Raw genomic sequence first — 27,679 nt, 5'->3', positions numbered from 1 at the left:
AAATAAATAGAGTAAGATAATGACGGCAATATTTATACTACAATTATGGAGACCTTTCTGAACATAAAACACCGCCCTCTGCACTTGCGAATACAATAGACACCCAAGTCTGCTGCCTTTCTCATCCTTCCGCATCCTCAAAGGTCACACACACACACACACACACACACTTTATATAGTTATGACAGCGCACCTGACGTATTTCCCATCGTACCTTTCACAATAATTTCATCGCATTCCACTCTATATCCAGTTATTCGACACTGCTAGACTCCACTGCGATTTATTTGTATGTGACTGCCACTAGCGCTAGATTCATTCCCACTTTATATGTTTGGCTATCGATTCAAGGATTCAAGTAAACAGAGTAAAGGATTAATTAAGCAATGACCAGAATTCGCAACACCGAGAAGCGTGAATGAAGTGTTGAAGCATCGATTGTCGGATGTAGAAGATTTATGCATATTTGCTTAGTTTAACATATTTTTGCATACTGAATAAGATTTTTATCAAGTGATATATATTCCTGATTCAAAAAGAAGCAGAATAATTGGTTGTGTCAGTCATTTAGTCACAGATTATTGGAAGTGGAAGTTTTTATGAACATTAGAATAGTATAGTTATCGGTCTTGTTTTCATCTTAAAGCTTTTCATAGAAAACGTAGCTATTTAACGTACACTAAGTAAGTTTTATTCTCGCAGATATAAATTTTTAGGCAGTGATACGCAAATATAGATTACTATTTTTCCCCTGTACAAGTTAGTAAGAATATATTGCTCTTATTAATTTTCTTCGTGGTTTTACAAATGAATAACTGAACTTTATATGTCTTTTCTTTATGTTTAATATCTCCAAGAGAACTGTTAAAGACATAAGTGGAGCAGAGTGAGTCAAAGGAAGAATTCATCGCCTTTTTGTTGTTCAGCGGTATTTTCTCTTACACCGTACGTCACGAATCGCCTGTTACATGGAGAGGCACAGTGATGCCAACTTTTTACTACCTTTACTTCTGAATCGGCCTGATTCTGTTCCCATCTCCATGAACTCGGTGCAGTGTCCGTGTTTTCTTAGTGATGGGCTACTGCTATCACAGTAAATTATTCAATAAATTTTAAACGTTATATATATATATATATATATATATATATATATATATATATATATATATATATATATATATATATATATATATATATATATATATATATATATATATATATATATATATATATATATATATATATATATATATATATATATATATATATATATATAAATGTAAAGAGGACTGGAATCAAACATGGATGCTGTGGCATTTTCCTCTGCTATAAAGGATTCTTCTTTATTCATCTGATGTATAAAGTATGGAAATGTCAAAAACACAGCAGTGCTTGCGTGTTCTTCGGCAGTAGTGTGCGCCTCCAAAGTCTGGTTTCAGTCTCATCGCCCGGCGACGTATAGACAGTGCCAGGGGCTCCTCGGGAACACTGCCGCTGTGTGTCACCTTTTCTCGGGCTTTCTGTGGCCTGTTAGACTTAAGCATTATCACAAAGCGTGACCGCATAGAACCCAGCAAGGCCTCACCAGGATATACCGATAGACAGACCCTCAAGCGGTTCACAAGCGTCCTCGAGAGTTTCAAATTGAGGAATTCGCTGAAGTATAAAAGTCGTATATTATACGTTAGGGGCATTGCATAGATAACACCAAAATGAAGACGACTGTTCATTTTCCGCCAGGATGAGTACGGGTCCTCAGCATCTAGGAAAACGGTCAATCTCACTTGCTTTTATTGTTAGGGTGTCCCAGACGAGGAAGGATGGACCACCTTTCTCCTTGAGACGGCGACGTGAGAGTTTTTAACGAGACATGGTCAGTGTGATGTGCTGGTAGTGAAGGTGGTGGAGTTACTAGTGGTGGTGGTTTTGTTGATGATGGTGGTGGAGGTGCTTGTGGTGGTGGTGGTGTTGATGATGAAGTTGGTGGAAGTGCTAGTGGTGGTGTTGATGATGTTGGTGGAGGTGCTAGTAGTGTTAGTGGTGTTGATAATGGTGGTGAAGGTGCTAGTGGTGGTGGTGTTGATGATGGTGGTGGTGCATTGCTATTTTTGCCAGTACTAATAATAGTAAAAAATTCCCCAGATGTCGGCGAGGAAGCAAATGGCAGTGACGAAGGCGTAGTGGACGTTAATGGATGCAGTGGTATGGGTGGTGACCGCGAGTAAAGGGAGGACCTAATGAGATTAATCGGTTGCTGCGCAGTCTCAAGAGCTGCTTTAAAGTCTCCCTCAATAAGCTCTTGGTCTTTATTGTATTCTGAAGAGTTCACGGACGCTTGGGAGACGAATCTCGGTGGGGACGCTTCCGCTGAATGTGAGACACGAACGTCCTTTTCAGGCGAAACAGCAGCAGTGTAAAGATGTTGTGTGGATGCCGCTGCCCCTGCCCTGTACAGTTGTGGGCGTGACGGCGACTGCTGGGAGACATGGCTGGCACTGATGGCAGGGGTGTGGGACTCGTCTGCGCCTCCCTCCAGGTCTTGCATGCTGTCAGACAACACGAGAGACACCCGAACCGACGACCTGGAAAGACAAAACGAGAGGTTGCGGTGAAATGACTGCCGAGGGAGGACAAAGTAATGGAGGAAGGGCTGCAGAACTTGTGTTTTGTCTGCTGGACATGGGAACAGTGACTATTTCACATGCTGGACATGGGAACGATGACTGTTTCACCTGCTGAATACGGTAACAATGACTATTTAACCTGCTGGACATGGGAACAATGACTACTTCACTGGCTGGACATGGGAGCAGTGACTATTTCTCTTGCTGGACACGGTAGCAATGACTACTTCACCTGCTGGACATGAGGGGGGACATGGAAACAATGACTTTTCACCTTCTGGAAATGGGAGCAGTGGCTATTTTACCTGTTGGATATGAGAGTAACAACTATCTCACCTGCTGGACATAACCTGGACACAATCTCATCTGCAGCACACGCGGGAAACAATCATCACACCTGGACACGTGTGGTGTGATCCTTCAATGCCTCACCTGTTGGAAACGGGGACGTAGTCAATCAGACCTATTCCAGGCAACCAGCGGGAGTCTCCACTCTCAGCCACGGTGTCTCTCCTCCTGTTCCCGCAGCAGGCGGCCAGGAAGAGAGCAGCGGCACCACAGCAACTCAGCACCAGCACCATGAGAGCCACCAGCACCACAGCCAAGGACATTCCCGTCTGTGCCCAAGGCAGTGTTGTGTTGCTCCCAGGGAAGTGCAGAGGGTAATCCAGTATGGTATTCATTCTAGTAGTAGTAGTAGTAGGGACTTTTTAGCTGGTGTTGTTGTGTTAGTAGTGGTAAGGGCGATCGATGCGTTACTTATCAATGTTGTAGGCTAGGAGTTGGAAGTGTTGCTACGTTGGGTGACAAGAGTAGCAACCATGGTAGCCCAGGTAGTGAGGGATCAGAAGTTATGGACGGCACTTGGTATGAATCTTGATAGCATAAAGAGGGCATGTGACACTCTAAGGACACTGCCGTTAATAATACTGTTACTGAGAGAGGGAAAGAAGTGAACAAAGGCGAAAAGAATAAGTAATCGTAGCTACTATTAGTGGGACAATTCATTAAAATATGACTACTGAGAGTGTGACATTTTGAATATCAAGAATAGTGTTTGTTCGGCATGTCCGTTGTTGTGATGCTGGCATTCTTCTTCTCCAAAATATTGCTGCTACATAATAGTACTGTATTCTGCGTGAATGAAACGGACAAGCACGTTGATGAACTAAGGTGAATTTTGACGGTCACACCAAAATCCCACAATGAGTAGAGACGTTAAGGTGTTTATCGATTATTTCGAGAACTCACTCCCGATCACCCTCCTCGCCCCCAAGCATTCCTCACGAGGCAACACATGAGCGAAGTATTGGAAAAGTTACCGCAGTACGAGCGTTGAAACTGAGTGATGTCTGTTTTACGAATCGGTGGTGGATGTTGACCTCTCTGTCGCTTTTTCCACACAGTCTCTCTCGCCTCCTCACACTTGTCCGTCTCTCACTCATCTATTAGTGGCCATTAGTGTACTTGCCTCACTGAAGACTTCATCGCTCCGTGTATCACGTGTAATGTTTTATGGTCGAGTTTCGCGGCGTTTTCTATTGAGGGGAGGGAGTTTGCCGCGGCCGAGTGGATGTGGTGAGATGGGACGAGACTCACACTGACACTGCCTTACTCTTACTCCACCTTCCCGCAGTCCCACTTGCAAAGGTCACGCGAGGAACGCAGACTCCCTCATACCTCACAGCCTTGAATGTTTCATCTCCATATCGAATATCTGGCGTATTATGACGGAATAGTTAGTGATTTGTTTTGGTTATTAATTTCCTTGTCTTTGCATAATAGGTCTATTCGCTCTTGGGATTTCGGTAGTTTTAACGTTACTGTAGCATGTGCAACAAGAGTTTTTGTTATTTTTGTTTCAGTGTTCCTTCTTTTCTCAACTAATCCATACGACCCCCGACCCCGCCTCCCACTTCACTCTTACTTTCAGCGAGGATATTTATTGGTGCAGGCACGTGGTTGCTTGTAGTCATGTCAGTGAGTGAGGAGTATTATTTTGCTCTAGACACTTGAGATCATACAGCGCTGTAGTAAAGAATGTTGCATGGTGAGGGGCTGCTGCTGGGGAGCTGGGGAAGCGCCATTTCCCTGGTCAAAGCATCTGCCATGTGCAGGGATCGAACTCGCAACCTTTTGGCGACGAGTGCAGCACCTTACCGCGGAACCTACTGGTCTTCCGCCATACTCGTGATGCAGGGAAGACATATTCGTATTTTGCCTTCTAAAAAAGTAAATTAATTTAGGGCGGTAACATTAGTGTAAGTATTTCACAAACTGTGGAGCTACATTTATTAATCTATTATATCTGTTCATCATGTATACCTAACTTAACTTTAATTAAAACCTTTTATTGTCATCACATTACTTCCCACTGTACGATGAATAAGATTCATGTAAACAGCTACAAATAAGGACTGGTCTCCCACAGCAGCACAACTTTTACTCCCTTGCACCAAAATAACCGCTGCCACACTCCCTCCTTCGCGGCCCACATAGCCTCGTGGACGGGTGAGCCGTGTGCACAGCGTTGCATGGCGTCAGGTGGGCATCAGGGTAACCGGAGAAAGAACCAAGAACTCTGTAATTTTTTTTTTAACTGTCTCACTTTATCAATTTTATTTTATCCGTCACAAATGCGGTCTATTTTTCTTCTTATACTTGTAATGTTGTGGGGTGGGAGCGTGCCCGCGAGAATAGGAGGTGCGCGGGCCAACGGGGAGCATCTACGCACTGAGCCAGACCCTGACGAGCAGCAATCGCTCGAGGAACTTCCACTGGCCCCACTGACCTCCCCCTCCACACTTTCACCTTCAGATAATGAAAGTGAAATTTTAAGTGACGCGGCCCCTCAAGACGGCAAGCATCCTGGAGGCCCTGTGGACGTCACTACCATCAGTGTAAACATGGGCAACACGAAGGGAAGCTCCAGCAGCACTGTTCAGCTCAAGACCGTGGAGGGCAAGATGGACAGCGCCACTCTGTCTGAGTCCACCTCCAAGACTCTGGACGTGAGCACGGTCACCGACAAGGGGGAGAAAACCTCTGTTGTTCAAGCAGTGACCAGTTCGGTGGATGTGTTCCCGACTGCAGAGGAAGGCAGCGTTATAATCAACGGCTCTACCGTCAGTGCGGTGGGCTTGACCGCCAATCACGGGGAACAAAACGCTGCAGTGATGAAAGACGTCATGACCAGTACCGCTGCGGTGAACGGCTCCAGTGGCGTGCGTGGGGCGGCCAACCACAGCCTGAACACAGCCACTCTGGACAAAGAGGGCGTCGTCTCTCTGATGCAGGAGACGGCGTTCCTCACCTCTGAGGTCAGTGTGCCGGGGGTAGGTGGAGACCCCAACGTGGACGCCGTCACCGGCCGTTCCGTGGGCATGGCCGTCGGGACCCTGGATGAGGATAAAGCGTCTCTCAATACCACCAATCTGGACTTTGTATACGCGTACCAAAAAAAGCCTCACGATGTCGTGAACTATACGAACATCCTCTTACTGTGTCAACGCAAAATCGAAACACTGCGACACAAATTACATAAATGTCAGCGTCAGAAAGGTGTTCCTGAATACCGAGCGCGTCAAAGGTCATGTGGGTAATCCTCGCGCTGTGCGGATGCGGAGGTGACTATGCCATGAAGGACGCAAGGGATGGTGGCGCCTCGTCCTCACCACCCTCCTTCAGCAGCTTGGCTTTCTTGTTACTGCTACACCTAGGTTAAGATCAATCATCAGAGATCTTGGTGATCCATTATTTTCATCATTTCTGTAGTTACTCTCATTTTTATTTTAGAAACTGTTGGTACGAATCTTTTGTTAATTCCTGTTTATCTGAGATACGCGTGCGTGCGTGTAAAGTGGTCAAAGCGCTTCCTTCCCAGCCTAGAGCGGTCCTGCATATTTCAGCCTTTTCACGCTGTGGCTCCTGTTCACTACCAACCAGATCACTTACTAGTCAAAATAGAAGGAAGCAAGAAAAAAAAAAAAGCTACGTAAGGAATAAAAAGTTATTTCTTCAGATTGTTTTCATAATTTTTGTATTTCCTCTTACACATGAAAATATATCTCATACATGTCCACTGAGAACAAGATGAGGATTCTTATCACAGACACATGACCATTATAAACAGTACGGTGCAAAATCTACGCTAAGGTGCGAAACACTTGGTAGATATGATAGGGAGTCTTGATGAATCAGCGACACCCATACACGAGTGCCATCATATTCATATAACTTTCTTGTTTCATGCACAGTCTTCATGCACGACTTTCTCTTGTCTAATACTGTGCATGACAAGGGTCATTTTAGTACAGGTGTCACTGACTTTGTTGGTCGATATGACAGAGGTACAAAGGGAAGCCTCGTGCCGCCAGGGACTGGAGGGCGATCGCTCGAGTCTACAGGTGGAAAGGAGGAGCTACTTTATGGAAGGTTTAACAAACCAACGGCGTTCCCGGTGTCCATGTCTGCCTTGGAGGTGAACAGTCTGTACCCGAGGCTCTTCATGATGCTGTGGCAGTGGTACTGAGTCCTCACAACGTCCTCAAACCCCATGACCTTCATCCAGCGGGCGACGCGCGTCCTGGGATCGTGGCGGGTGCTCCAGGGCTCGTCCTCGTCTGAGGTAAGGTGGTCGTCCAGGTATTCCTTCACCTGGCGATGAAAGGTGAGCCCTGCGAAGGTGAGCACCTCTCGGCTCTTCTCGTACGGGTTGCGAGCCAAGTCCTCGTACCTGAGCAGCATCACCTGGTCCGGATGGGTCTCCTTCAGCACCAGGTACGTGCTGAAGTCCGCGGTCAGGTCGGAGCACAAGTATCCCGGGTCGCTGCAGGCACGAGTCTGGCACCAGGTGACGCTTGAGGTCCGAGAGTTCATGACGGCACGAGGGTCCCGCACCAGCCACACCAGGCGCACGCGAGGATCAGAGAGGAGGGGCGCCAGGAGCTGCAGGCGCGCCCTCACCACCTTCATGACGTGCACTGGGAATAGAGAGCAGAGGCGCGCCAGGGTGTCGGGTGTGTAACACTTGGTGCGAGGCATGGCGCTGCACATGGACCACAGGCGCGAGTTGCGCATGAACATGTCGTGGTTGACGAAGGCGAATTTGAGGTAGTCGTCCGCCAGCTGGTACTCGCACCGCAGCAGCCCGCGCAGCAGCCCCTCCACCTCGTTCTGCCACAGAAACGGCCGTAAGTACAGCACCTACTGCATTTCATATGACGCTCTCTGCACAGCAACATCACATAGGAAGGTAAACACATACATGTATAAGAGAAAAATGCTACATAGTACTCATTGTTTTCACGATACACAGACTCCGAGGTACCTGGTTGCTCTGCGTGGGCCCCAGCTGCTGGAGGCCGTAGGGCATGAGTGGCTCGTAGTGATAATACGCCCCGGGGTGCGCCGCCAAAACCTCCCCCAGCAAGGTGGAGCCGCTGCGCCACGTGGAGGAGACCAGCACCCTCACGGGGGGTGTGGAGGCCGGCACCTGGAACCACAGGGGTTTTGGGGGATAAGGTTGTGTTACGTGCTGTATAGCACACTGTGGTCAATCTTTTAATAGGAACACGTATTTTGTAGTTTGAAAATATCATTGTTAGCAGGGCCTGTGAATCATAATACATACTATTAGTTTTAATTCGTGTGTGTGTGTGTGTGTGTGTGTGTGTGTGTGTGTGTGTGTGTGTGTGTGTGTGTGTGTGTGTGTATGCTTACATACCTGTTGGTGCTGGGCGCTGTACATACGAAGGACGCGCTGAACATCGAGGTCATGCACGGACTGAATCACTTCCTCCAGGGACGGCAGCGTGTATTTCCCCTCCCAGCCGCTGCCCTCACCCTCTCCTGCAACACATGACACAGCTCACACCACATCCTCCTCAGTGACGCCTTCACCAACCCTTTCACTGATGTTTGGACAATCTTTTCTTAACTACTAACCACTCTGAGACTTATTTTCTTGTTCTACAGCCATCTCCATTGATAGATAGATAGATAGATAGATAGTGCGTGTGTGTTCTCTCTCTCTTTTTCTCTCCTACCGCGTAAACAGTCAAATGGTACGTAATTTGGTAGTTAACTGGGTATGTTACTGACGGATTATTATTAACAGGGAGGGAAATGGAGAGCAATGAGTTATATTGGGGAGTCGGGTGGGGAGTGGGGAATAGAGAAAGAGAGAGAGAGAGAGAGAGAGAGAGAGAGAGAGAGAGAGAGAGAGAGAGAGAGAGAGAGAGAGAGAGACCTGTAAGTATAAATCCATAAAAAAAAACAAGAGTTAGTGGAATAAAAAAAAAATTCATAAATATAAGTTATAAATCAGCACGTGTTCCTTCATATTAATCATGAATTAATGAAAAGCGAAAAACCATACAGTTGACACAGCCGGCAAAATTATTTCAACCCAAGGTGGAGGGAAGCTTCCGAGGCAAGAAATTAAAAGAAAAGAGAGGAGAGGAAAAAGTTAAAACTCATCTCAGGTCGATCGCCTCGCAGTCTTCAGAGAGCAAACAGCTTTTTTCATTTATGTCCCCCGTGTTATGCTCGGCGCCGGTTGCAGCCCAAAGTTATTATTTCATATTAGTCCTTGCAATGTCAGGGTTGTGGTGTTGGACAGGGAACAGTGTGGAAATGTGACAGGTTTGCTAGAAGTACTCGTATGTTCGATTCATTGAGGGTTTCAGGTTTTTTGGTAGTTAGACAGTTGTTAGTTTATATGTATCAGTCAGACGATAGTTCATGCGTTAATTTTAAATTCGTAAGTGATGCAGAGAAGGAGCACACACACACAGACACACACACACACACACACACAATAAAAAAGAACTAAAAAAAAATCCATTACAGATGAACGCAGCCATAACACGTCTACACACCTCTGGGAGACTGTGGGAGGGCAGCTAGGTGTGTGAGAGCGGCGAGTGCCAGGTAGCCGCCCAGCACCATCCCCAGGCCCACCACCAGCCAGCGGCGGCGCGCCATCACCTCCTCAGCGGGCGTGGGCGTGGCTGTTCCCCTGGGACACCATCCCCCGCGCTGCCACCCACCTGACGGAGGAGGCGCTTGGTGAGAGAGAGAGAGAGAGAGAGAGAGAGTAATAAGGTCAAACACGCACATGATAAAGTAAATGATTTCAAGACTTACATTAAAGTCTCGATGTGTGGGAAGCAAAAGCCTATTCAGGTCTTGTATACGCTGAGGCCTTTCATTACATGCGCTGCTAAGACCCGAGAACCTCTTAAGCCGCGCCTAATAATGGTTAATGATGGCTAATAGAGGGTAATGCGAACTCTTATGAAGCAGGAGTTGGGTATTCTTAAAATCTCTTCTTTCATCGTTTTAGTCAGATGAGAAATGATCAGGTGGTGACAGCGGAGTGAAGGGAAATCTGTTTCCCTCTCGTGTTGTGTCTGTCTCTCCGTCTCTTCTTGGTGGTTAAAGTTGTGAAATGGGTTTGTTTAAGATGGTGTGGTTTTGGTTAATGAAAAAGAAAAAATTTGTTAGTCATTAATTTTCTGTTATGTGAGTATATAAATATCATGCTATTGCTATTAAGTTTGTTACACACACACACACACACACACACACACACACAGATACAACAAAAAGAACTAAAAAAAAGTCCATTCCAGATGAACGCAGCCATACCACGACACATCCCCCACCCCCAGCAGCCTTGCAACGCTCAAGTCCTGCACGTCGCGATAACCATCCTGGAGAAATCAAAGGAGTAACGTGATTCTTTCGTCTCGTCGCGCCATTCTCCTCCTGTGCCTCGCGGAGCCAAGTGAGGGGCGCCTCGGCGAGATTCCTACAATTCCGTTTTCATGGCCGTCTGTCCCCTTCATTGGAGGTAAGTGGAGGGAATGAAGCGAGACTACGGGGGGACGGGGAAGGAAGAAGAGGAGGTGGTGAGGAGATGGGGACTGGAGAAGAGGGTAGGGGAAAAGTGGTGGGAAAGCTAAAAAAAAAAAAAAAAGTCTGGGGATGAAGAGGACGGTGGGGAAACTGGAAAGGTTGAAGAAGAAAGGAAAGGCTGTGAAAAGTGGTGGTGAGATTAGGATGAAAAAAAAAAAAAAATAGAAGGGAGACTGGGAAGATTGGGAAGAATAGGAAGATGGAGAAAAGGTGGTGAGGAGATTCGGAGGACAGGAGAAGAAAAGAAAGGTGGAGAAAGATAAAGAGAAAATGGGGAAGACGAAGAAAGAGGAGGAGGAAGAGGAAAGTGGGTAGGAACAGACAGAAAGAGATGATCTGAAGGGAAAAAGGTGACGAAGATGGAGGAAAGAGTGAGTGAAGACAGTGAGGCAAGACTTGGGGGAGAGAAGAAGGAAAGTAGGAATGAATGGAGGAGACAAGAAGACGAGGAGGAAGATACTGGAGAAAGATGATGGAGAGGAAAAGGATGGTGGAGGAGATGGGGACAAGGATGGATGAGAGTAGGAAAGGGGAACTATGCAGGGGGGAAGATAGGAACTAGGAGGAGGAGACTTGAGAGAAGAGGAGGAAAGGGGAAGAAAGCTCGGAAGAAAAAGAAAAGAAAAAAAAAACGTGAAGGAGGTGAGATAAATGGAGAAGGATGGTGAGGGGGCGAGGAGGTTTGAGGGAAGGGGAGGAAGGTAGAAAGGCATTGTAGGGAGGAGATAATAGGGGACGAAGAGGGAGTCTAAAGAAGGGAGAAGGGGAACAGAAGGAATAGGAAATAGGATAAATGGAGAAGAATGGTGAGGAGGGGAGGAGGAGGTTTTGAGGAATGGGGTGGAAGGTAGAGAAGTATGGTAAGGAGGAGAGGAGGTGGGACGAAGAGGGGAGACGAGGAAGGAGAGACTTGAAGGAAGGACTTGAAGGAAGGAAGGAAGGGGAATGGGAAGGGGGAGAGGAGGAGTCCACTCAGCTGATTGGCTTCCAGTTACTCTCTCTTGAAGCTTTCATTGATAGCTTCGGCAGCCTTCCTTTGTTTGTTTACCTCCCGGCCAAAGAGGATGAGGGAGCTTATACTTTCAGTCCAGGGAAGAAAAATAAAACTTTATGGTGAGAAGAATAAAAAAAAAAAATCATAAAATACTTTCTTGATTAAACAGGTATGAATTAAATTAGTCTAGATTACTGGTACACATAATCACTTTTATGTTTGCTTCATGTTGTACTACGTATCAAGAAACAATATAATTATGCAAATACTCAGCAGGGAGGACGACCTATCGTACATCGACGAAAGTGCCGTACTTTGACTAATCCTTTTATGCTAATATACGATAATAGGATAATTTGGGGTGCGTTGAAGCGAATATTATTAGAATAAAAAAAATATATATATAATAAAGGGACACGGTACAAATACGCTTGATAAAGTAATGGAGATGTAGCCTAATGTCGAGATTATACCCTGCACTTCGCGGGTTTCTGTTTAAAGCGCCACTCAGCAGAACGTCAACCGATGCTTTTAGTGGTGATATAGGCAGGAAGGTGTATTACTTAAGTGTGAACAGTGAGCAGATCCGTTGACAATGTGAAGTGTGAGCGTACGTAGGAAAAGAAGACCTGTGTGAGGACGGCAGCAGGAAAGAGGACGTGACGTAAGTTATTGTGCCTATTTCACACCATTTTTGTTCTTATCATGAACATCTATTGTTTTGTGAATAATGATGCGCGTCGCCGTGGTACAGTGGGGGCACGCACGGGTTCGCATCCTAACCACGGTTCAAGGGTAGGATGGGTATGTACTCTGGGTAACGGTTCCTTAATGCCAAATCGAAGTCCTTCGTTATGGGGTACGGTCCCAGCCCTGGTGCACTGCGGAAACGGTTTTACAACCAAAAATAGAGAGAAAAAAAAATGTTGCTAACGATAGGAGTGAATGTACCGTATTTCCTATTTCCCGTATTTTTCTATTATTATTCTTTTCCTTCATATCATAAGCGAGTGTCCGTGTGGTATTGTAGTGACTGACAAGATTGTCTGAAGGTAACCTACATCTATACCTCACAATTCTTTTGTTTCCCACGCAAGTAATCAAACCTCGTTACGAAAGGCTTGTTTTGCTGGCGGGCGCTCTGCCTAATAGTCTCAGTGATCATGTAGTTTGCTTTCCTTCCTTATTTTCGAGATTGCGCTTATTGTCTCTCAATGTAAGTATCCCTTTAATAAGTGTTCGACAGGTAAATTTGCGTGTACCGGATAGCCTACAGTTAGGTGACTACATAAACAGTTAGGTGATTGCGTAAGTAGCCTAATAGGCTTGTCAGGTGGATATCGTTTAATTTTTTTTTTTTTATTCCCGTATCTTCCATCGTCTTCCAGGTTATCTGAGTATACCTTAAATAAGAGCTCAATAGTCTAATTTATGCGTGCTGAGTATAGCCCAGTTATTCATTCAAATGTAAGATAAACAGTGACACTGACTGGTAGACAAGTGACTGATGCTCGGTACTGGCGCTTGTTGAATCACTGAAGCATCGTAATATCACAAACTCGTGGCGACTTGAACGAAATAAAATGGATGACTGAATGAATACCTCGCCGTGGCGCTCAGTGACTCGTAGCGCCCTGATGAATGGTGTGAGTGATTGATGCCTCAACTTGACGCCGGGAAAGTTGCGAGAAGGAGGAGATGCCGCCCCGATAACTGTGGAACTCATCAGCATTAAGAGGAAAGGTTAGGAAGCGACTTGAGAGCGACCTATCCACCTATCCACTCGTCCTTCCTTCCTTCCCCCCGCAATGCAGACTCGCCGTGCGGCAGTATCAACGGAAATGTCTTGGGGTACAATTGAAGAAATCTCCCTCATCTCCTCCTGGCAATATTAACGTCTGCCGCAAACTTTATCGCTCACAATTATCGCAGGAACGAGGTGGAAGCTGCCGAGGAGTCGTTAGCTAGAAGGCTGTTCGAGGTGGCGACGGCTGATAATTAAACCTGCAGAGACACAGCTGGTCATCAGGACGCGCGCCACCCCACCTCACTCCCGCCACAGCAGGCAAGGAAAGTTACGGCCGCCGCGTATTAGCACCCATCCCCCCTCTCTCCCTCCCAGCCACCCAGGGCAGAGGCGGTGCAAGGAATTGTGCGTTTGGTGAGTGTGAATCCCGCAGCTCGTGTTTGGTATTATCTGGAGGGAAGCAGGTGTTGTGTATTAGCTTCGTTTACCTGTAGTGTTTGTTTATGAACTGTTACCAGGGAAACAGGTTTTCCCAAGATGTTGGTTTATGTTAATTTAATGAAGTATTTACTCAGGTATTTATCAGATTGTGTCAGTTCATTTCAACTATTTATCTTCCTATCAAAAGCAAATAAAGCAAGAAATACAATTAATAAAGTAGGTATTCTTTAAATTCAGGGGAAAATAAATGTTTATATCGTCGATTTTCTGAAAAAAGCAGTGTATAGTTTATAATAACTTAGGGAGAACGGTTTTCTTATTTTCTCCATTGTTTTTTTTTTTTTCGTGAAGGAAAGACATTCATCAATATCAGTTTTGCTAGCAGGAAGGATACATTTACACAGATACACTTAATGGGAGAGACAATGATATAATGCTGCATATTCTTACGAACGAGGCACGCTGTTTCCAAGACCTTTGCAGGAGGAATACCTACATTCATAAACTTTATTCCTTAAGCAGGCGCGCACGCACTCACATCTGAGTTTTATTTCCCTTGGCAGGAACCACGCGTTTATGGAGATTATTAATTTTATATTCCAGCAGGAAGGAGACGCTCGTAAGGTTTATTTTTAGGAGGAAGCAGACATTGGATTCTTTACTGCGTTGCGTCGTCGTTGGTGTGGACCGCCGGGCAAGGTCTTGTAGTTTCATTTCGTGCAAGACGAGAACATTATCTTGCCTGAGTGAGTTCATAGCATTTTTCTGTCCTACCGTGCGAACCTCCCGTCCCCGTCGTGCTGGCATCGATTGGCCGTGCCTGGAGGCGGGCGGCGTGCGCGTCATGCCTGCACGGTGAAGGTTACGTGCACGGCGAGCCCAGCGTAGTTATTAGACTCCCTGGATGGTGGCCGTCCAGAGGCTATGGGTCCTTACCAAGTATTACTCACTCCGTCCTGGTGAGTGGAGAGGAGCCTTCATCTTTACTTCCCTGCATGTCATACTTTAGATGGTGCAAATTATCAAACTCGTAATGGCTAATAATGATGTTGTTCTTTGTTCTTTCTTTGTTCTTTTATGGTGACTTTAGCAGTGTAGAGGTGAGGGTGCTGGTGCTGGTGCCTCGCGTGCTTGTCCTGCCTCACTAAGCTGACTCACGATGTACATTCAGTGTCATCTCTAACTATTTTACATGAGTGTTTCGATATAACACTACAACTCCACCTGGGGGTCTGTTTGTAATGGTGTAAAGAGGATGTGTTTTGTCTGCAGCCGTGGTAATAACTTCGCAGAACCCACCGTCGTTTTGTTGTCGCAGAACCCACCGTCGTTTTGTTGTAACCCACGAGAGATGAAAAACAGCAAAAGGTATAACGAACCTAAACACAAGCAAAGAAAAAGAAAATGACGAAATGCAGGGGGGAGAAATATAAATAGAAACATCCCCAGGCAGCCGCAGGAAAGTTTCACAACACTGAGAGTCTTTGCAGTGGACGCGTGAATTAGATGAATAGAAATGAATAGAATGAATAGCCACCCGCGTTACTCCGTTAATCAGCCCGTTCAGCCGCTGGATGCGTCGAACCCTTCATTAAAAATTCCTGGAAATCCTATTCGCAGGAAAAAGAAGACGAAAAAGCGAAGTCGGGCTCCCAAGAAAACGTAATAAGTCAGGAGCCCGAGAAGGCCGTGATTAGGTGTCCCTGAGGCAATAGCCATCAGGGATCCGAGTCTTCTGGCGAGCCCTGACAGAGACCCGTGGTGGTGGTGGTGGGGCGTGGTGGGCTGCTCGTTGTGGGGGGGGCGAGTCCTCAGCAGGGCCTCGAGGGTGGGTTACTAGTGATAGACGTATAATATAAGCAACAGTATTCAGTCTTCTACATTTATGATATGTAATCCTTTTAATTTTTTGAACACTTCTATCAGGTCATCGCGGGTGGGTTAGGCTGATGACGATAGGCCTAGAGTATTAATACTAGGAATAGTATTACAGGTATATAATCAACCGTAAGCTAGTCGTCTGCACTGGTATTTTCTGATCCTTTGAGTATTTTGAATAATTCCACGTATCAGGTCCTCGAGTGTGGGTTCGACTGCTGAATAGGCAATGTTGACTCTAGCCGTCGTGGTACAGTGGAACCGCGCTCGCTTTGGGGCCAAGGATTTCTCAGGCACACGGGCTCGAATCCTGGCGACGGTCGGATGCTGTAGGGAGATTACTAAATGCCTTATCAAAGCCCTTTTTAGGAGGCACCATCCTAATTTAGCAGAAGCATATGATCAACTACAAAACACTTCTAATAGGACAAAGTGAGGAGTGCGCGTGAAAGAAGAAAAAAGGGACAGTTTGTGGGATAGTTTGCCCTTCCAGATCTGAGGCAGTGCACGGGGCACCGCCTAGGACCGATGCTTTAAGTCTCAAGGGTAATTCCACGCAAACATGTGTGAAAAAGACGCATTAACTCTTGTTTTATGTTCTTGTGTATGAAAAAATTGCCTTGCCTCGCCTTGCCTCGTACAGGATTTCTCTTCTCTCTCTCTCTCTCTCTCTCTTTTCTCTCTCTCTCTCTCTCTCTCTCTCTCTCTCTCTCTCCCTTGTCTTGGTGAGGAAGAAAATAAAGCAAAATAATAAGAAAAAAAGCACTTCACAAAATAACAAACTTTAACTCCCTCTAATGAACCACCACGCCTTTCTCTCTCTCTCTCTCTCTCTCTCTCTCTCTCTCTCTCTCTCTCTCTCTCTCTCTCTCTCTCTCTCTCTCTCTCTCTCTCTCTCTCTCTCTCTCTCTCTCTCTCTCTCTCTCTCTCTCTCTCTCTCCTCACCCTCACCTTGCATGGAGCGATAATTAAGTTACTTTTCTATCATCCCTTTCATATTACTTTTTCCGAACTCTTTTTCTTTCGTTCATTTATTGAGCACGAGTAAAGAAAAAATAAATAAAATCAATTCATAAGTAAATGAAGAATAAGTAAAGAAATAAATATCAAATGAAATAAAGTAAAGAATGGATAGAGAAACAGATCAAATGAAATATGTAAAGATCAAATTAGATAAAAAAAAGAAGAGATAAGTAAAGAGTACACATAAAAATCAATTAAAAAAAAATGTATTGAATTCGTGTATCAGTGAAGCTCGCAAATACTCCTCCTCCTCCTCCTCCTCCTCCTCCTCCTCCTCCTCCTCCTTGTAAACCCTTCCCTTACATTCTCCTAGGGGAAAGTCGTCTGTAGCCTCTCGCTCCGCCGGGGGTTAGGGAAGAAGGTATGAGAACGCCCTCACTTCGGCAGCCACCCACGTAAATCCGATAATTTAGCTCAGGTCGACGTAGAGTGGCAACATAAAAGGCAAGGCAAGGCGGCAGGGAGATAGGAAGAACGAGGTAGACAGGCAAGGGAGATAGGAAGAAAGAGGGAGGCAGGAACGGAGTGGAGAGAGCATGTAGACTAAGATTAGAGAGTAGGAATGAGGCGGAAGGGTATGAGGGAAAGGAAGGGAGGAGGTATGGAGGAAGGAAGAGAGGAAGAGAGAAATACTTGTGCCTGGAGACGTGAAGGGAAGAAAGGAGGGAGAATTTGGCATACTAGGAAAGGGATGAAGGAAGGAAGGAAGGAAGGAAGGAAGGAAGGAAGGGAGTGAATGAGGGAATATGTAGTAGGGCTTGAGAAAAAGGTGGAAAGATAAGGAAGGGGGAAAACTGAAGGCAGATAGGGAAGGAGGCCAGCCAGGAGTCAGAAAGAGGAGGAAGGAAGCGAGTCGAGGTGTGCGTACGTGGTTGCTTGCACGCGCGCGCGCAGGCAACAATGACTTATGGAAGCAAGATAGGCTGGCCTCATTACCACCACGGACGCCAAAACTCACGGCGCGGGAATTGATAATATATATTTTGCTCTTTATTACTGATGATTTACGAGCCACACCACCACCACTACCACCACCACCACCACCACCACCACAAAGGAGGCCAAGGGGAGGAGGGAGGGAAGAGAATGAACGGAGGGCGTCTTGAAGGTGTTCGCTGACGGTGCAGGTGGGGACGAAGAAACAAGAAGAGGAGGAGGAGGAGGAGGAGGTTGAGAAGGGTCTAATTATGATTTTTCCGCGTCTTACATAACAGGCGAGCGAGTCAAAAGTGTCTTAAGGAGGGAAAGGTGCAGGAGATAACGGTAGGGAGGCGTGAAGGACTGAGGGAGGGCGAGAGGGAGTGAATGGTGGAGAGATACGTGATAAGAACGAGAGAGAGAGAGAGAGAGAGAGAGAGAGAGAGAGAGAGAGAGAGAGAGAGAGAGAGAGAGAGAGAGAGAGAGAGAGAGAGAGAGGGCTGCTTACACTGCATGACTAAAGAAAGGAAACTCCTCTTTCCCCCCATCTCTCTCTCTCTCTCTCTCTCTCTCTCTTACCCACCAGTTCATCACATCGTTGTAAGCGAGAAATATTTCAGTTAGCGCTCACGTTCTGAACTTACACCCCGTTTTCTATTCCCGGGCGAAACTTGCGTGGTATTGCGCAACTTCATGATTGTCTCTCAAGTCTTTTCTCCGTGAAGTTTCGGCCCGTGAGCCTCCCGCTGGTCGTGAAGGCGGAAGGAGGCTTTGTATCCTGAAGTGATGCTCATTGCTTACACGGCCCCCGGATCTCGAGGCCAGGCGTGCGCTGTGTAAGTCCTTTAGAGCCCGAAGATTATTGCTTTCATGTTACAGGAATAGATGGACCGAGGCAGGGGGAGTTTGGGATGCATTGGCTTGGCTTCTGGTGTCGTACCGGTGCATAAGGAAGTGTGATGGTGTCTTAAGGAAGGGTGTGGGGTTGGAGTGGATTATGAGGAGTGATGCTGTGTGGTGGTTTAATGGTGAAATGCTGTTGCGAAGTGCTGATGGTAATAATAATGATAATGACTAGTTTTATAGCGTACGGAAGTATAAAATTCTACGGTAATAGCAATGCTTTTATATCACATGGGGCTATAATTAGTGTTAAAAAGCCAGATAATAAATATAAAACGATTGAAAATATGAATTGGTATATAATGGCTCAATAGACTCACGGAAAAGATTTAATACTTATACATACAATAGCATTCCAAACACACCATCACAAATATATGAATAAAAAAAAAATAGTGTTCCCTTTTCTGTGACCTATATAGCCCTCCCTGCGTTCTTGAAAGTGTGTCACAGGAAAGAGAAGAAACAGATCCTTAATGAAACACGCTAATATATTCTTGTATAACCTTATGAAGACTAAACACGCGACACAAGACTGACCTGAGGAGCCTCACTACTTCGAGCGTGTGTGTGTGTGTGTGTGTGTGTGTGTGTGTGTGTGTAGCTCCCAGCGAAGCACTCGGGAGCATCTTAAATCTTTATAAACGACAACTCCACTTTAAGAACAAGAGAACAAGGGTTACCGCAGGAGGGAGGGAGGGAGGGAGGGAGGGAGAGACAGAGGGGATGGACGGAGGTACTGTAGTGAAGACCTGGCGTACATCAGCCAGCTATGTAAACTTCCCCCACCCCCTTCCGCCTAGATACTTAGATGACTCAATGCACTAAGGCGGCACGGGACAGTGAGTGACGGGGAAGTTAGGAAGCAGAGAGTGTGTGACTGTTGTGTTGTGAAATTGTATGAAAATCAGGGAGAGTTCTTGCTCCTTGTTCATCTCCCCATCCCTTCTCTTTTCCCTTCTGTTTCTTCGCCTTTCTCTTCCCTTCTTCTTTATGGCGTTTTAAAGCAATCAATCAGTCAATCTCCTCTTCTCTTCCTGCTCTTCCTCCCAACTTTTTCTCCTCCTCCTCCACTCCTGCACTTTTCTTCTTTTTTCCTCCTCCTCCTCTCCCTCGTCCTCCTTCTTCTATTCATGCACTGTTTGCCTCCGTCCTTGGTGAGGCAAAAGTTTCTCGCCGTGTTACGCTCTCTAGACATCGCCTTCCTCTCTTAAGCAGACAGTAATTAAGCGGGTAATTGCCTCTTATTCCTCCGCTTGCTTTTTCTATCTCTCCTTTATTACTTAGCCGAGAGAAAAGAAAAAAATGTGAGGTTACTATATCAGTATTCATTACGTACTTTAAACTGCAAAATTCATTATCTTATCTGTTAATTTGAATTTTATCTTTTTTTGTTTTTGTTTTGAGGGAATGTATCGTGTTTACTTGAATGTATGTTGTAACTTTATCATATTCTTGTTACTTCGTACTAAGAAGAGCTTTGTGTCTATATGAGATTAGAAATTATAATATGCTACTGTCTCTGTCGTTTGTTGATAGGAAATAGAGCAAGTTTACGCCACAAAAATCTACGGTATTCACTGACGTATTTGAAAACTTTTTGTATTTCTTGATAATATACATTGAACATTTCTTAATCTAGTGTGTCTATTAGCTGTAGTTTTACCCTCATTTTTATTACTTGATTGTTTGTATTATATATGTATTATAATTTCTACTATATACTAAGAGGGACTTTGAAATACGTTAGTCTGAAATACGTTAGAAATTTATGTGGCATGTCTCTATGTCGTTTGTTGATAAAAAAAATAAGTTTACAGAATAAAACTACAGTGAATCAATGAGTATTTTTTTGAGTGAATGCAATATATTTCCTCACTAAATAAACATGAATATTTTCCTCAGTGCTAAAAGAGAGAGAGAGAGAGAGAGAGAGAGAGAGAGAGAGAGAGAGAGAGAGAGAGAGAGAGAGAGAGAGAGAGAGAGAGGCAATAATGTTATGTAAAGAGAATGCAAAAGGAATCGATGAAGGAGGGAGATGAAAGAAGTAATTAGAGGGTTGTTCTTTCTCTCCACCTCCTTCTGCTCCTCCTCCTCCTCCTCTTTATTCATCATCGTTGATTTATATTTCTTCTAATTTCTCCCTCTTTTTTTATTTTCCTTTGTGTGTTTCTCTCTCTCTCTCTCTCTCTCTCTCTCTCTCTCTCTCTCTCTCTCTCTCTCTCTCTCTCTCTCTCTCCACCCTCACATTTCAGAATATATTATTACGGAGCGTTAATCTTCTTTACTCTTATTTCTCTTTCTTCGTCCCCTTCCTTCCCTCCTTTCATTAATCCTCCTCCTCCTCTTCCTCCTCCTCCTCCTCGTTCTTGTTTTTTCTTCTACTACTACTACTGCTACTACTACTACTACTACTACTACTACTACTACTACTACTGCTGCTACTACAACTTGCTGTTCTTGTTGTTGTTCTGTTTCTTTTCGTTCTTCATATTCTTCTTCTTCACCCTCCTCCTCCTCCTCCTCCTCTTCTCTCATTTTATCCAGCCTTCCTTTATCTCTCCTCTGTAATTTACTTCTCTCCCTCCTCTTCCATCCTTCAATCAGTCTTTCTCCTCTTCCTCTTTCTTCTCTTCTCTCTTCCTTGCCACCTTCCTTCTTTTCTGTCTCCCCTTTCTTCTTATCTTCTCTTTTCCTCACCCTCATTCCTTATTTTCTATCTCCTCTTTCTCCTTGACTTCTCTTTTCCTCACCCCATTTCTTTAGTTTTTCTGTTTTTTCCTCTTATTCGCTGTGGCTCACTCACCTACCCTGCCACCTCTGTCAGGGCTTAATTAAAACCCGAAGCCCCTGTACCTTTAGAGAGAGAGAGAGAGAGAGAGAGAGAGATAGAGAGAGAGAGAGAGAGAGAGAGAGAGAGAGATGTTGACTGGGAAATACAGAAAATGACATGGAGAGAAGTAATTAAAAGAGGAAGTGAGAAGGAAAGGAAAGAAGATGGAAGAAGGTGACAGAACGCAACAAGTAACAAAGGAAACGCAAAACAACAACAACAACAACAACAACAACAGCAATAACAACAATAAATCTTAATAAAGCAGTAATGAGATGAAAAGTTAGACAAAAATGAAGGAAGAAAGATAGATAGATGGGTCAGTTCCCTTCATCTTCTCTCCCCTCCTCCTCCTCCTCCTCCTGGTGTAGTTCCAAGCCTATAAATCAATACTCTTTATTACGTGTCAAAGTTATTGTGAAGAAAATACCAAAGTTATCGTTCGAAAAGTCTGCGTATCGTTTTCTTTTATTATGGGAACTCGCTCTCCTTCCTTCCCTCGAGAGCAAGCCACAGGCCTCTTGAGGGGGAAGAGGAGGAGGAGGAGGAGGAGGAGGAGGTGGGGAAGGAAATAAGGGATAAGGTGGTATGTTGAGGAAAGAGGAGTGGAGAATGAGTGAAAGAACTGATGAGAAGGGAAAGAAGAGAGGGAGAATTGTTTAGGAGATAGGATAGATGAAGAGGGATTGGGGAAGGAAGGGGAAAAAAAAAGAGGAGAAAGGTTGAATGAATGAGTGAATGGAGATGGTGAGCGAAAGGAGGAAGGGTAAGAGAATGATGATGAGAGTAGTAGTAGTAGTAATAGTAGTAGTAGTAGTAGTAGTTTAAATTTCGCACGTATAATTTCTCACTGCATGCACACTACCTTTTATAAATAACCACTAATTTCTAAATAGGTAATTACATTTAACAATTCGTACGTTCAATAATCGCAGCAGCAACAATAGCAGCAGTAGTAATAGTAGTAGTTCAAATTATACTACCTTTAACACACACACACACACACACACACACACACACACACCGCAGCATCTTATTTCCTGTTTTCTCTCACGGCCGCGAGAGGGAGGAGGAGCGGGAGGTATCTTCACGCTTGGTAGTGTGAGGAGGGCAAGATAACACGGCAGGGGAGCGAGGCGGGAGGAGGGCGGGACGAGAGGAAGGAAGAGGCGGAAGGGTGCCACGGCGAAGGCGGAGGCGGAGGAGAAAGAGGAAGAGGAGGAAGAGGAGGGAAAGAAACGAGATCAGCAAAGAGAATAAGAAGAAGGAGGAGTAGGAAGATTAAGAGGAAGAAGTGGAGGAGGACAGGGAAGAGGATAAGAGGGGATAAGAAGAGAAAGAGAATAAGGAGGAAGAGGAGGAGGTGAGGAGAGAAGAGAGAGGGAAAGCATGAAAGAGGAGGAGGGGAGAAAGAAGGAAAGGATAAGAGGCAAGGGAAGAGGAAGAGGAAGAGAGGAAGACCGGGCGGAGGCGAAGGAAGTGGAAGAGGAGGAGGAGGAGGAGGAGGAGGAGAAGGGGAAAGGACGATAGGGAAGAGTTCCAACACTTGATTTCTAGCCAATTTCATTTACTCTCTCTCTCTCTCTCTCTCTCTCTCTCTCTCTCTCTCTCTCTCTCTCTCTCTCTCTCTCTCTCTCTCTTTCTCTCTGAGCCACTTAAGGGAATTAAAGGTATAATTTTTCTTGTTTTTTCTCTCCTCTCCTGATTCGTCTTCGTGTGTGTGTGTGTGTGTGTGTGTGTGTGTGTGTGTGTGTGTGTGTGTGTGTGTGTGTGTGTGTACATCAATAACACTAACAAAAAGATAAACAATAACTCTCTACCACCACCACCACCACCACCACCAACAACAACAGCAACAACAACAACATAATCACAATAGCTATCTTTCCCTCTCACCTTCTTTCCTCCTTCCCTTCGTCAGTTCCCTTCGCTTGATCTTAATTACCCATTCACTGTCTCATTCTCCTTCTGATGACGAGCGACTTCCTTTCACTTCTAATAGCTTATCTCTAACTTGTACGTCACTCACTTTTTTCCTTACATATACACCTTTTCCTTATCTCTTTTTCACTTCCTTCCTTCATCCTTTCTTCCTTTCCGTTTCCCTTTCAACATCTCTTCTTCCATCTCTTTCAATCCCTTCTTCGTTTTCCTTTCTCTGCCTTCATTCTTATCTTTCTTTACGCCTCAAAAGTAGAGTCAAAGCCTACGATAAGTGAAAACCATATTCATGCGCATAAAAAAACAAATATTACTTTAAAAAAAAATATATATCGTTATTGTGTATTATAAGCATGATACATCTCCTTATACCTTCTGTCATACACTCACAGCGCTGTACAGAACCAGAAACATGTAATACCCAATCTTTTAGCGGTGTCTCTACCCGTGATCTCTCCTAATACACCTTATCTACAACCTGATAAGATGACAAGGTATTCATATCTAATGCATACACGACTTCCTTGCCTTTACACGTCAAAATGCTTACTTGACTTCATCGTATTCCAAATCACTCCCCCTTTCCTTGACAATCGTCCATAGCTTGTCTGTACTTAATTCTTAAACGCTCCTCATTTCCTTAATTTATGGAGTAACAGTTCCTAACCTTAAGTGGATACATTATTCCCTTGCCTTTACACCTGGAGCGGTGGTAGACCTGCAAAGGATGGAGTCACAGGTAGATGGAAGGGAGAGAAACAAGTGAAGACTCGTATGTACATGGGGAAAGGAGAAGAGGGAGACCTTATCCCAAATCAATTCTCCTTCTCTTAGCTTATGGAGGAATCACCTTTAACTAACCTTACTTTACTAATGGATAAATGATTTTCTAGCCTTTATACCTCAAAATATCTAAGTGGCATTACAGTGTACTTTATTCTAAACCATCCACTTTTCCTGAGCTTGTGGAGCATTCCCAATAACTAGCCTTACCTAAGTGAAGTCCCGAAGCCTCGACGTGTTTCTGTGTTGAGCGGAGGACCGACTGACGCGTGTGTGAGTGGCAGAGCGTTGCGAGTGTGAGTGACGATAGTAACTAAGTCAAGGGCGGAAAGAGCGGGCAGGGAAGGGAAGGGGAAGGCGGGGAAGGGTAGTGCGGTGATGGTCGAGCACTTGATGGTAGGGTGAGGAGCAGGTGAATGTTGAGGTGGTGAGGTTAGGAAGGAATACGTGGGAGAGCAAGTGGGAGAACAGTGGGATGTGGAACTGATAAGAGGACAGGAGATGCGAGAGGTGATGGAGGAGGGAGGAAGAGAGGGATTGAGAAATGATGAGAGATTACAAGGCAGAAGAAAAAAAAAATGATGATAATAATGGTAATTCAATCCCCACCCAGATCGAATATAATTAGCATAAAAAAAAAAAAAAAAAAAAAAAATAAATATATATATATATATATATATATATATATATATATATATATATATATATATATATATATATATATATATATATATATATATATATATATATATATATATATATATATATATATATATATATATATATATATATATATATATATATATATATATATATATATATATGAAAGAGTAACCTTATCTTCCTCTCTTCCCTGTGTTAGTAGTGGTGGTGTTAGTGGTGGTGGTAGTGGTAAGCTAACATCATCTTTCTTTCCCTTTGGTAGTGGTGGTAGTGGTAGTGGTAGTGGTGGTAAGTAGTAGTGGTGGTGGTGGTGGTGGTGGTGGTTTCCTTATCAGTCAGCTAATGTGTTCTTATCTTATCTCTCTCTCTCTCCCTCTGGTCACGGGACGTTATCAGGCAATGCTGGAGATTAGGCCGGTGCATTTCTCCCTCTTGTATATTAGATTTTACTTTAGTTTCGTTCGTCTCCTCATTTTCTTGTTCCTCGTTTTCCCCCCAGGCTCTTTCTAGACTCCACTTTTGCCACTTTCCTCGTCTTTCATCTCTTTTCTCTGCTTTTTCTTTTATTATAGCCTACTTTCTTATTCTCTTTACTGTGTTCACGTGTTCCTTCTCTTTCTCTCTCTTTTTTTTTCCTCACCTATACTTTTCATCTCTTATTCTTCTGGTCTTTCTTTTAAGATTGTCTTCTTTCTTATTCTCTTTACTGTGTTCAGATTTTCCTCCTCACTCTTTCTTCATTTTTCATCATCTATACTTACTTCGTCATTCTTCGGTATTTGATCTTTCATCTATCATCCGCCTCTCATCTTTCTTATCATTTTCATCATCTTAACTCTTTTTCCGGCTTCCTCCTCCTCCTCTTCCTCCTTCTCAACACAAGGACCATTTTCAAAGCCCAGAGAAATTATTAATCAGGTATTTTTATGGATTTTTCCCCATAAACGATTCAGAATTCTTATTAGACTATTACTACAATTATTCTTGTACCTTATTCCTCAATAACTTTTACTAGAGCCTGCTAAAAGTTGCCGAGATGTGATGCAGAAACTAATATTACCACCTGAATCATGAAAAACACTTGTAAACCCTAATAACTTTTACTAGAGCGTCCTAAAAATTGCCGAGATGAGATACAGAAACTAATATTACCACCTGAATCATGAAAAACACTTGTAAACCCTAATAAGTTTTACTAGAACCTGCTAAAAATTGCCGAGATGAGATGCAGAAACTAATATTACCACCTGAATCATGAAAACACTTGTAAACCCTAATAACTTTTACTAGAGCCTGTTAGAAATTGCCGAGATGAGATACAGAAGCTAAAATTATCACTAATATCATGGCAACACTTGTAAATCCTAGCAACTTTTACTAGAGCCTGCTAAAAATTGCCGAGATGAGATGCAAAAGCCAAAATTATCATTAGAATCATGGCAACACTTGTAAACCCTAGCAACTTTTACTAGAGCCTGCTGAAAATTGCCGAGATAAGACGCGGAAACAGTAGTGTATGTTATGAAGGACCATATTCTAAAACATTTCTGTACCGCACATCCGCTGCATTTAAAAGGCTCTATTTGAAGTTACGGGTTTTTAAAGATGGTGTTATGGTTTTAGTGACAAATTAATGAGATTCCTACATTATTAACATGAGAAACTAATAGTAGTAGTAGTAGTAGCAGTAGTAGTAGTAGTAGTAGGGGAGAGAGAGAGAGAGAGAGAGAGAGAGAGAGAGAGAGAGAGAGAGAGAGAGAGAAAGGAAATCGACCCTGTATAATATGGTAATGTATCCAGCTTCCTCCTCCCTCCCCCCTCTCTCTCTCTCTCTCTCTCTCTCTCTCTCTCTCTCTCTCTCTCTCTCTCTCTCTCTCTCTCTCTCGTATTTTCTTATTTTCCAGCATCACTTTCTCCATTCACTATTTTCATGTCTTCTATTTTTCTTTTTTTCTTTTTTCTTTTCTTACGTCTCATTTTGTCTTCACTTCTTTTCTCCCTTCCTTGGTATTTCTAATTTTATTCCTTCTCTTTCTCTTCTTTCCTTTCCTTTCTGTGCTGTCCTTAACTTTTCCATTCTCTCTCTCTCTCTCTCTCTCTCTCTCTCTCTCTCTCTCTCTCTCTCTCTCTCTCTCTCTCTCTCTCGCTTCTGTCTTCAGCTTTTTCTATAATTTTCTTGCCTCTCCTCTGTTCCTCCACTCCCTCCTTCCTCTAATCCTAATCTTCCTTCTCTCCTTCTTCTTCTCTCTTTCTTCATTCACCGCCTCTCGTCTTCCCTTCTTCTCTTTCCTTCCTTCCTTCCTCTCTCTAATCTTAACTAATTTCAGCCTCATCCTTCCCTCCTTCTCTTCTTCCTTTTCATCACCTCCTGTATTTCTTCTCTTCCCTCCTTCCTTCCTCCTCCTCCTCCTCCTCTTCTCTTCCTCCTTTGACCTAAGAGTATTTGCTTATGCTGATAAGCTTTCCTTACCAGCTTAATATCACACTGACGGAGGAGGAGGAGGAGGAGGAGGAGGAGGGATATATATAGAGAAGAAGTGAATAAGAGAATGATGAAAAAAAAAGCAAAAATGAAAGAACGGCATGTTGTGATAAAGAAAAGATTGGAAGAGAGAGAGAGAGAGAGAGAGAGAGAGAGAGAGAGAGAGAGAGAGAGAGAGAGAGAGAGAGAGAGAGAGAGAGATGAAAGAGAAAAAATGTTCTACTTTTCATAGTATTTCTTTCTCTCCATCTCAACTTTTTCTGTCTCATTTTACATTTTCTCTCTTTTTTGTTTAATGTTCTTATCGAAATTTTCTTCATTTCTCTCTTCATAATATATATTTTTTCTGTTTGTCTGCTTGTCTGTCTGTTCTTTCTTCCTTCGTCGGTGATTCTCTTAAACCCCTCACTTCTTCCCCCTCCCCTCTGCTTTCTTTTCTCCTTTCCTTCTAAGTCTCCTCCTCCTCCTCCTCCTCCTCCTCCTCCTCTTCCTCCTCCTCCCACCAAGGTTGTCTCTCCTTTCATAC

At 44.2% G+C, this 27,679-nt stretch overlaps 2 protein-coding genes across 3 annotated transcripts in view; both read right to left on the bottom strand.

Moving 5' to 3' along the window:
• Positions 1–1,307: 1,307 nt before the first annotated feature.
• Positions 1,308–4,845, bottom strand: LOC135103123 (uncharacterized). The gene is made up of 2 exons (XM_064009169.1): positions 3,057–4,845; positions 1,308–2,582 (listed from the first exon to the last, which is right to left on the bottom strand). The coding sequence occupies exons 1-2, from the start codon at positions 3,305–3,307 to the stop codon at positions 1,781–1,783; spliced, it is 1,053 nt and encodes a 350-aa protein (XP_063865239.1). The 5' UTR covers positions 3,308–4,845; the 3' UTR covers positions 1,308–1,780.
• A 1,791-nt stretch (positions 4,846–6,636) lies between these two features.
• The window catches only part of LOC135103122 (carbohydrate sulfotransferase 1-like), a 44,373-nt gene continuing 23,330 nt past the window's right edge, over positions 6,637–27,679 (bottom strand). The window contains exons 1-5 of one of the 2 annotated variants that reach the window (XM_064009166.1): positions 24,219–24,443; positions 9,506–9,676; positions 8,350–8,474; positions 7,954–8,118; positions 6,637–7,799 (exon numbers count right to left, since the gene is read on the bottom strand). In XM_064009166.1, the coding sequence (XP_063865236.1) occupies positions 7,050–7,799; positions 7,954–8,118; positions 8,350–8,474; positions 9,506–9,611 (1,146 nt within the window). In that variant the 5' untranslated portion in view covers positions 9,612–9,676; positions 24,219–24,443 and the 3' untranslated portion in view covers positions 6,637–7,049. Of the gene's footprint in view, positions 7,800–7,953; positions 8,119–8,349; positions 8,475–9,505; positions 9,677–24,218; positions 24,444–27,679 lie in introns of those variants that run through there. The other variant, XM_064009167.1, reaches the window with a different exon arrangement.

The sequence above is a fragment of the Scylla paramamosain genome, chromosome 8 (assembly GCF_035594125.1).
Source record: "Scylla paramamosain isolate STU-SP2022 chromosome 8, ASM3559412v1, whole genome shotgun sequence".
Classification (NCBI taxonomy): domain Eukaryota; kingdom Metazoa; phylum Arthropoda; class Malacostraca; order Decapoda; family Portunidae; genus Scylla; species Scylla paramamosain.
This window is presented reverse-complemented; position numbering and strand designations above follow the sequence as displayed.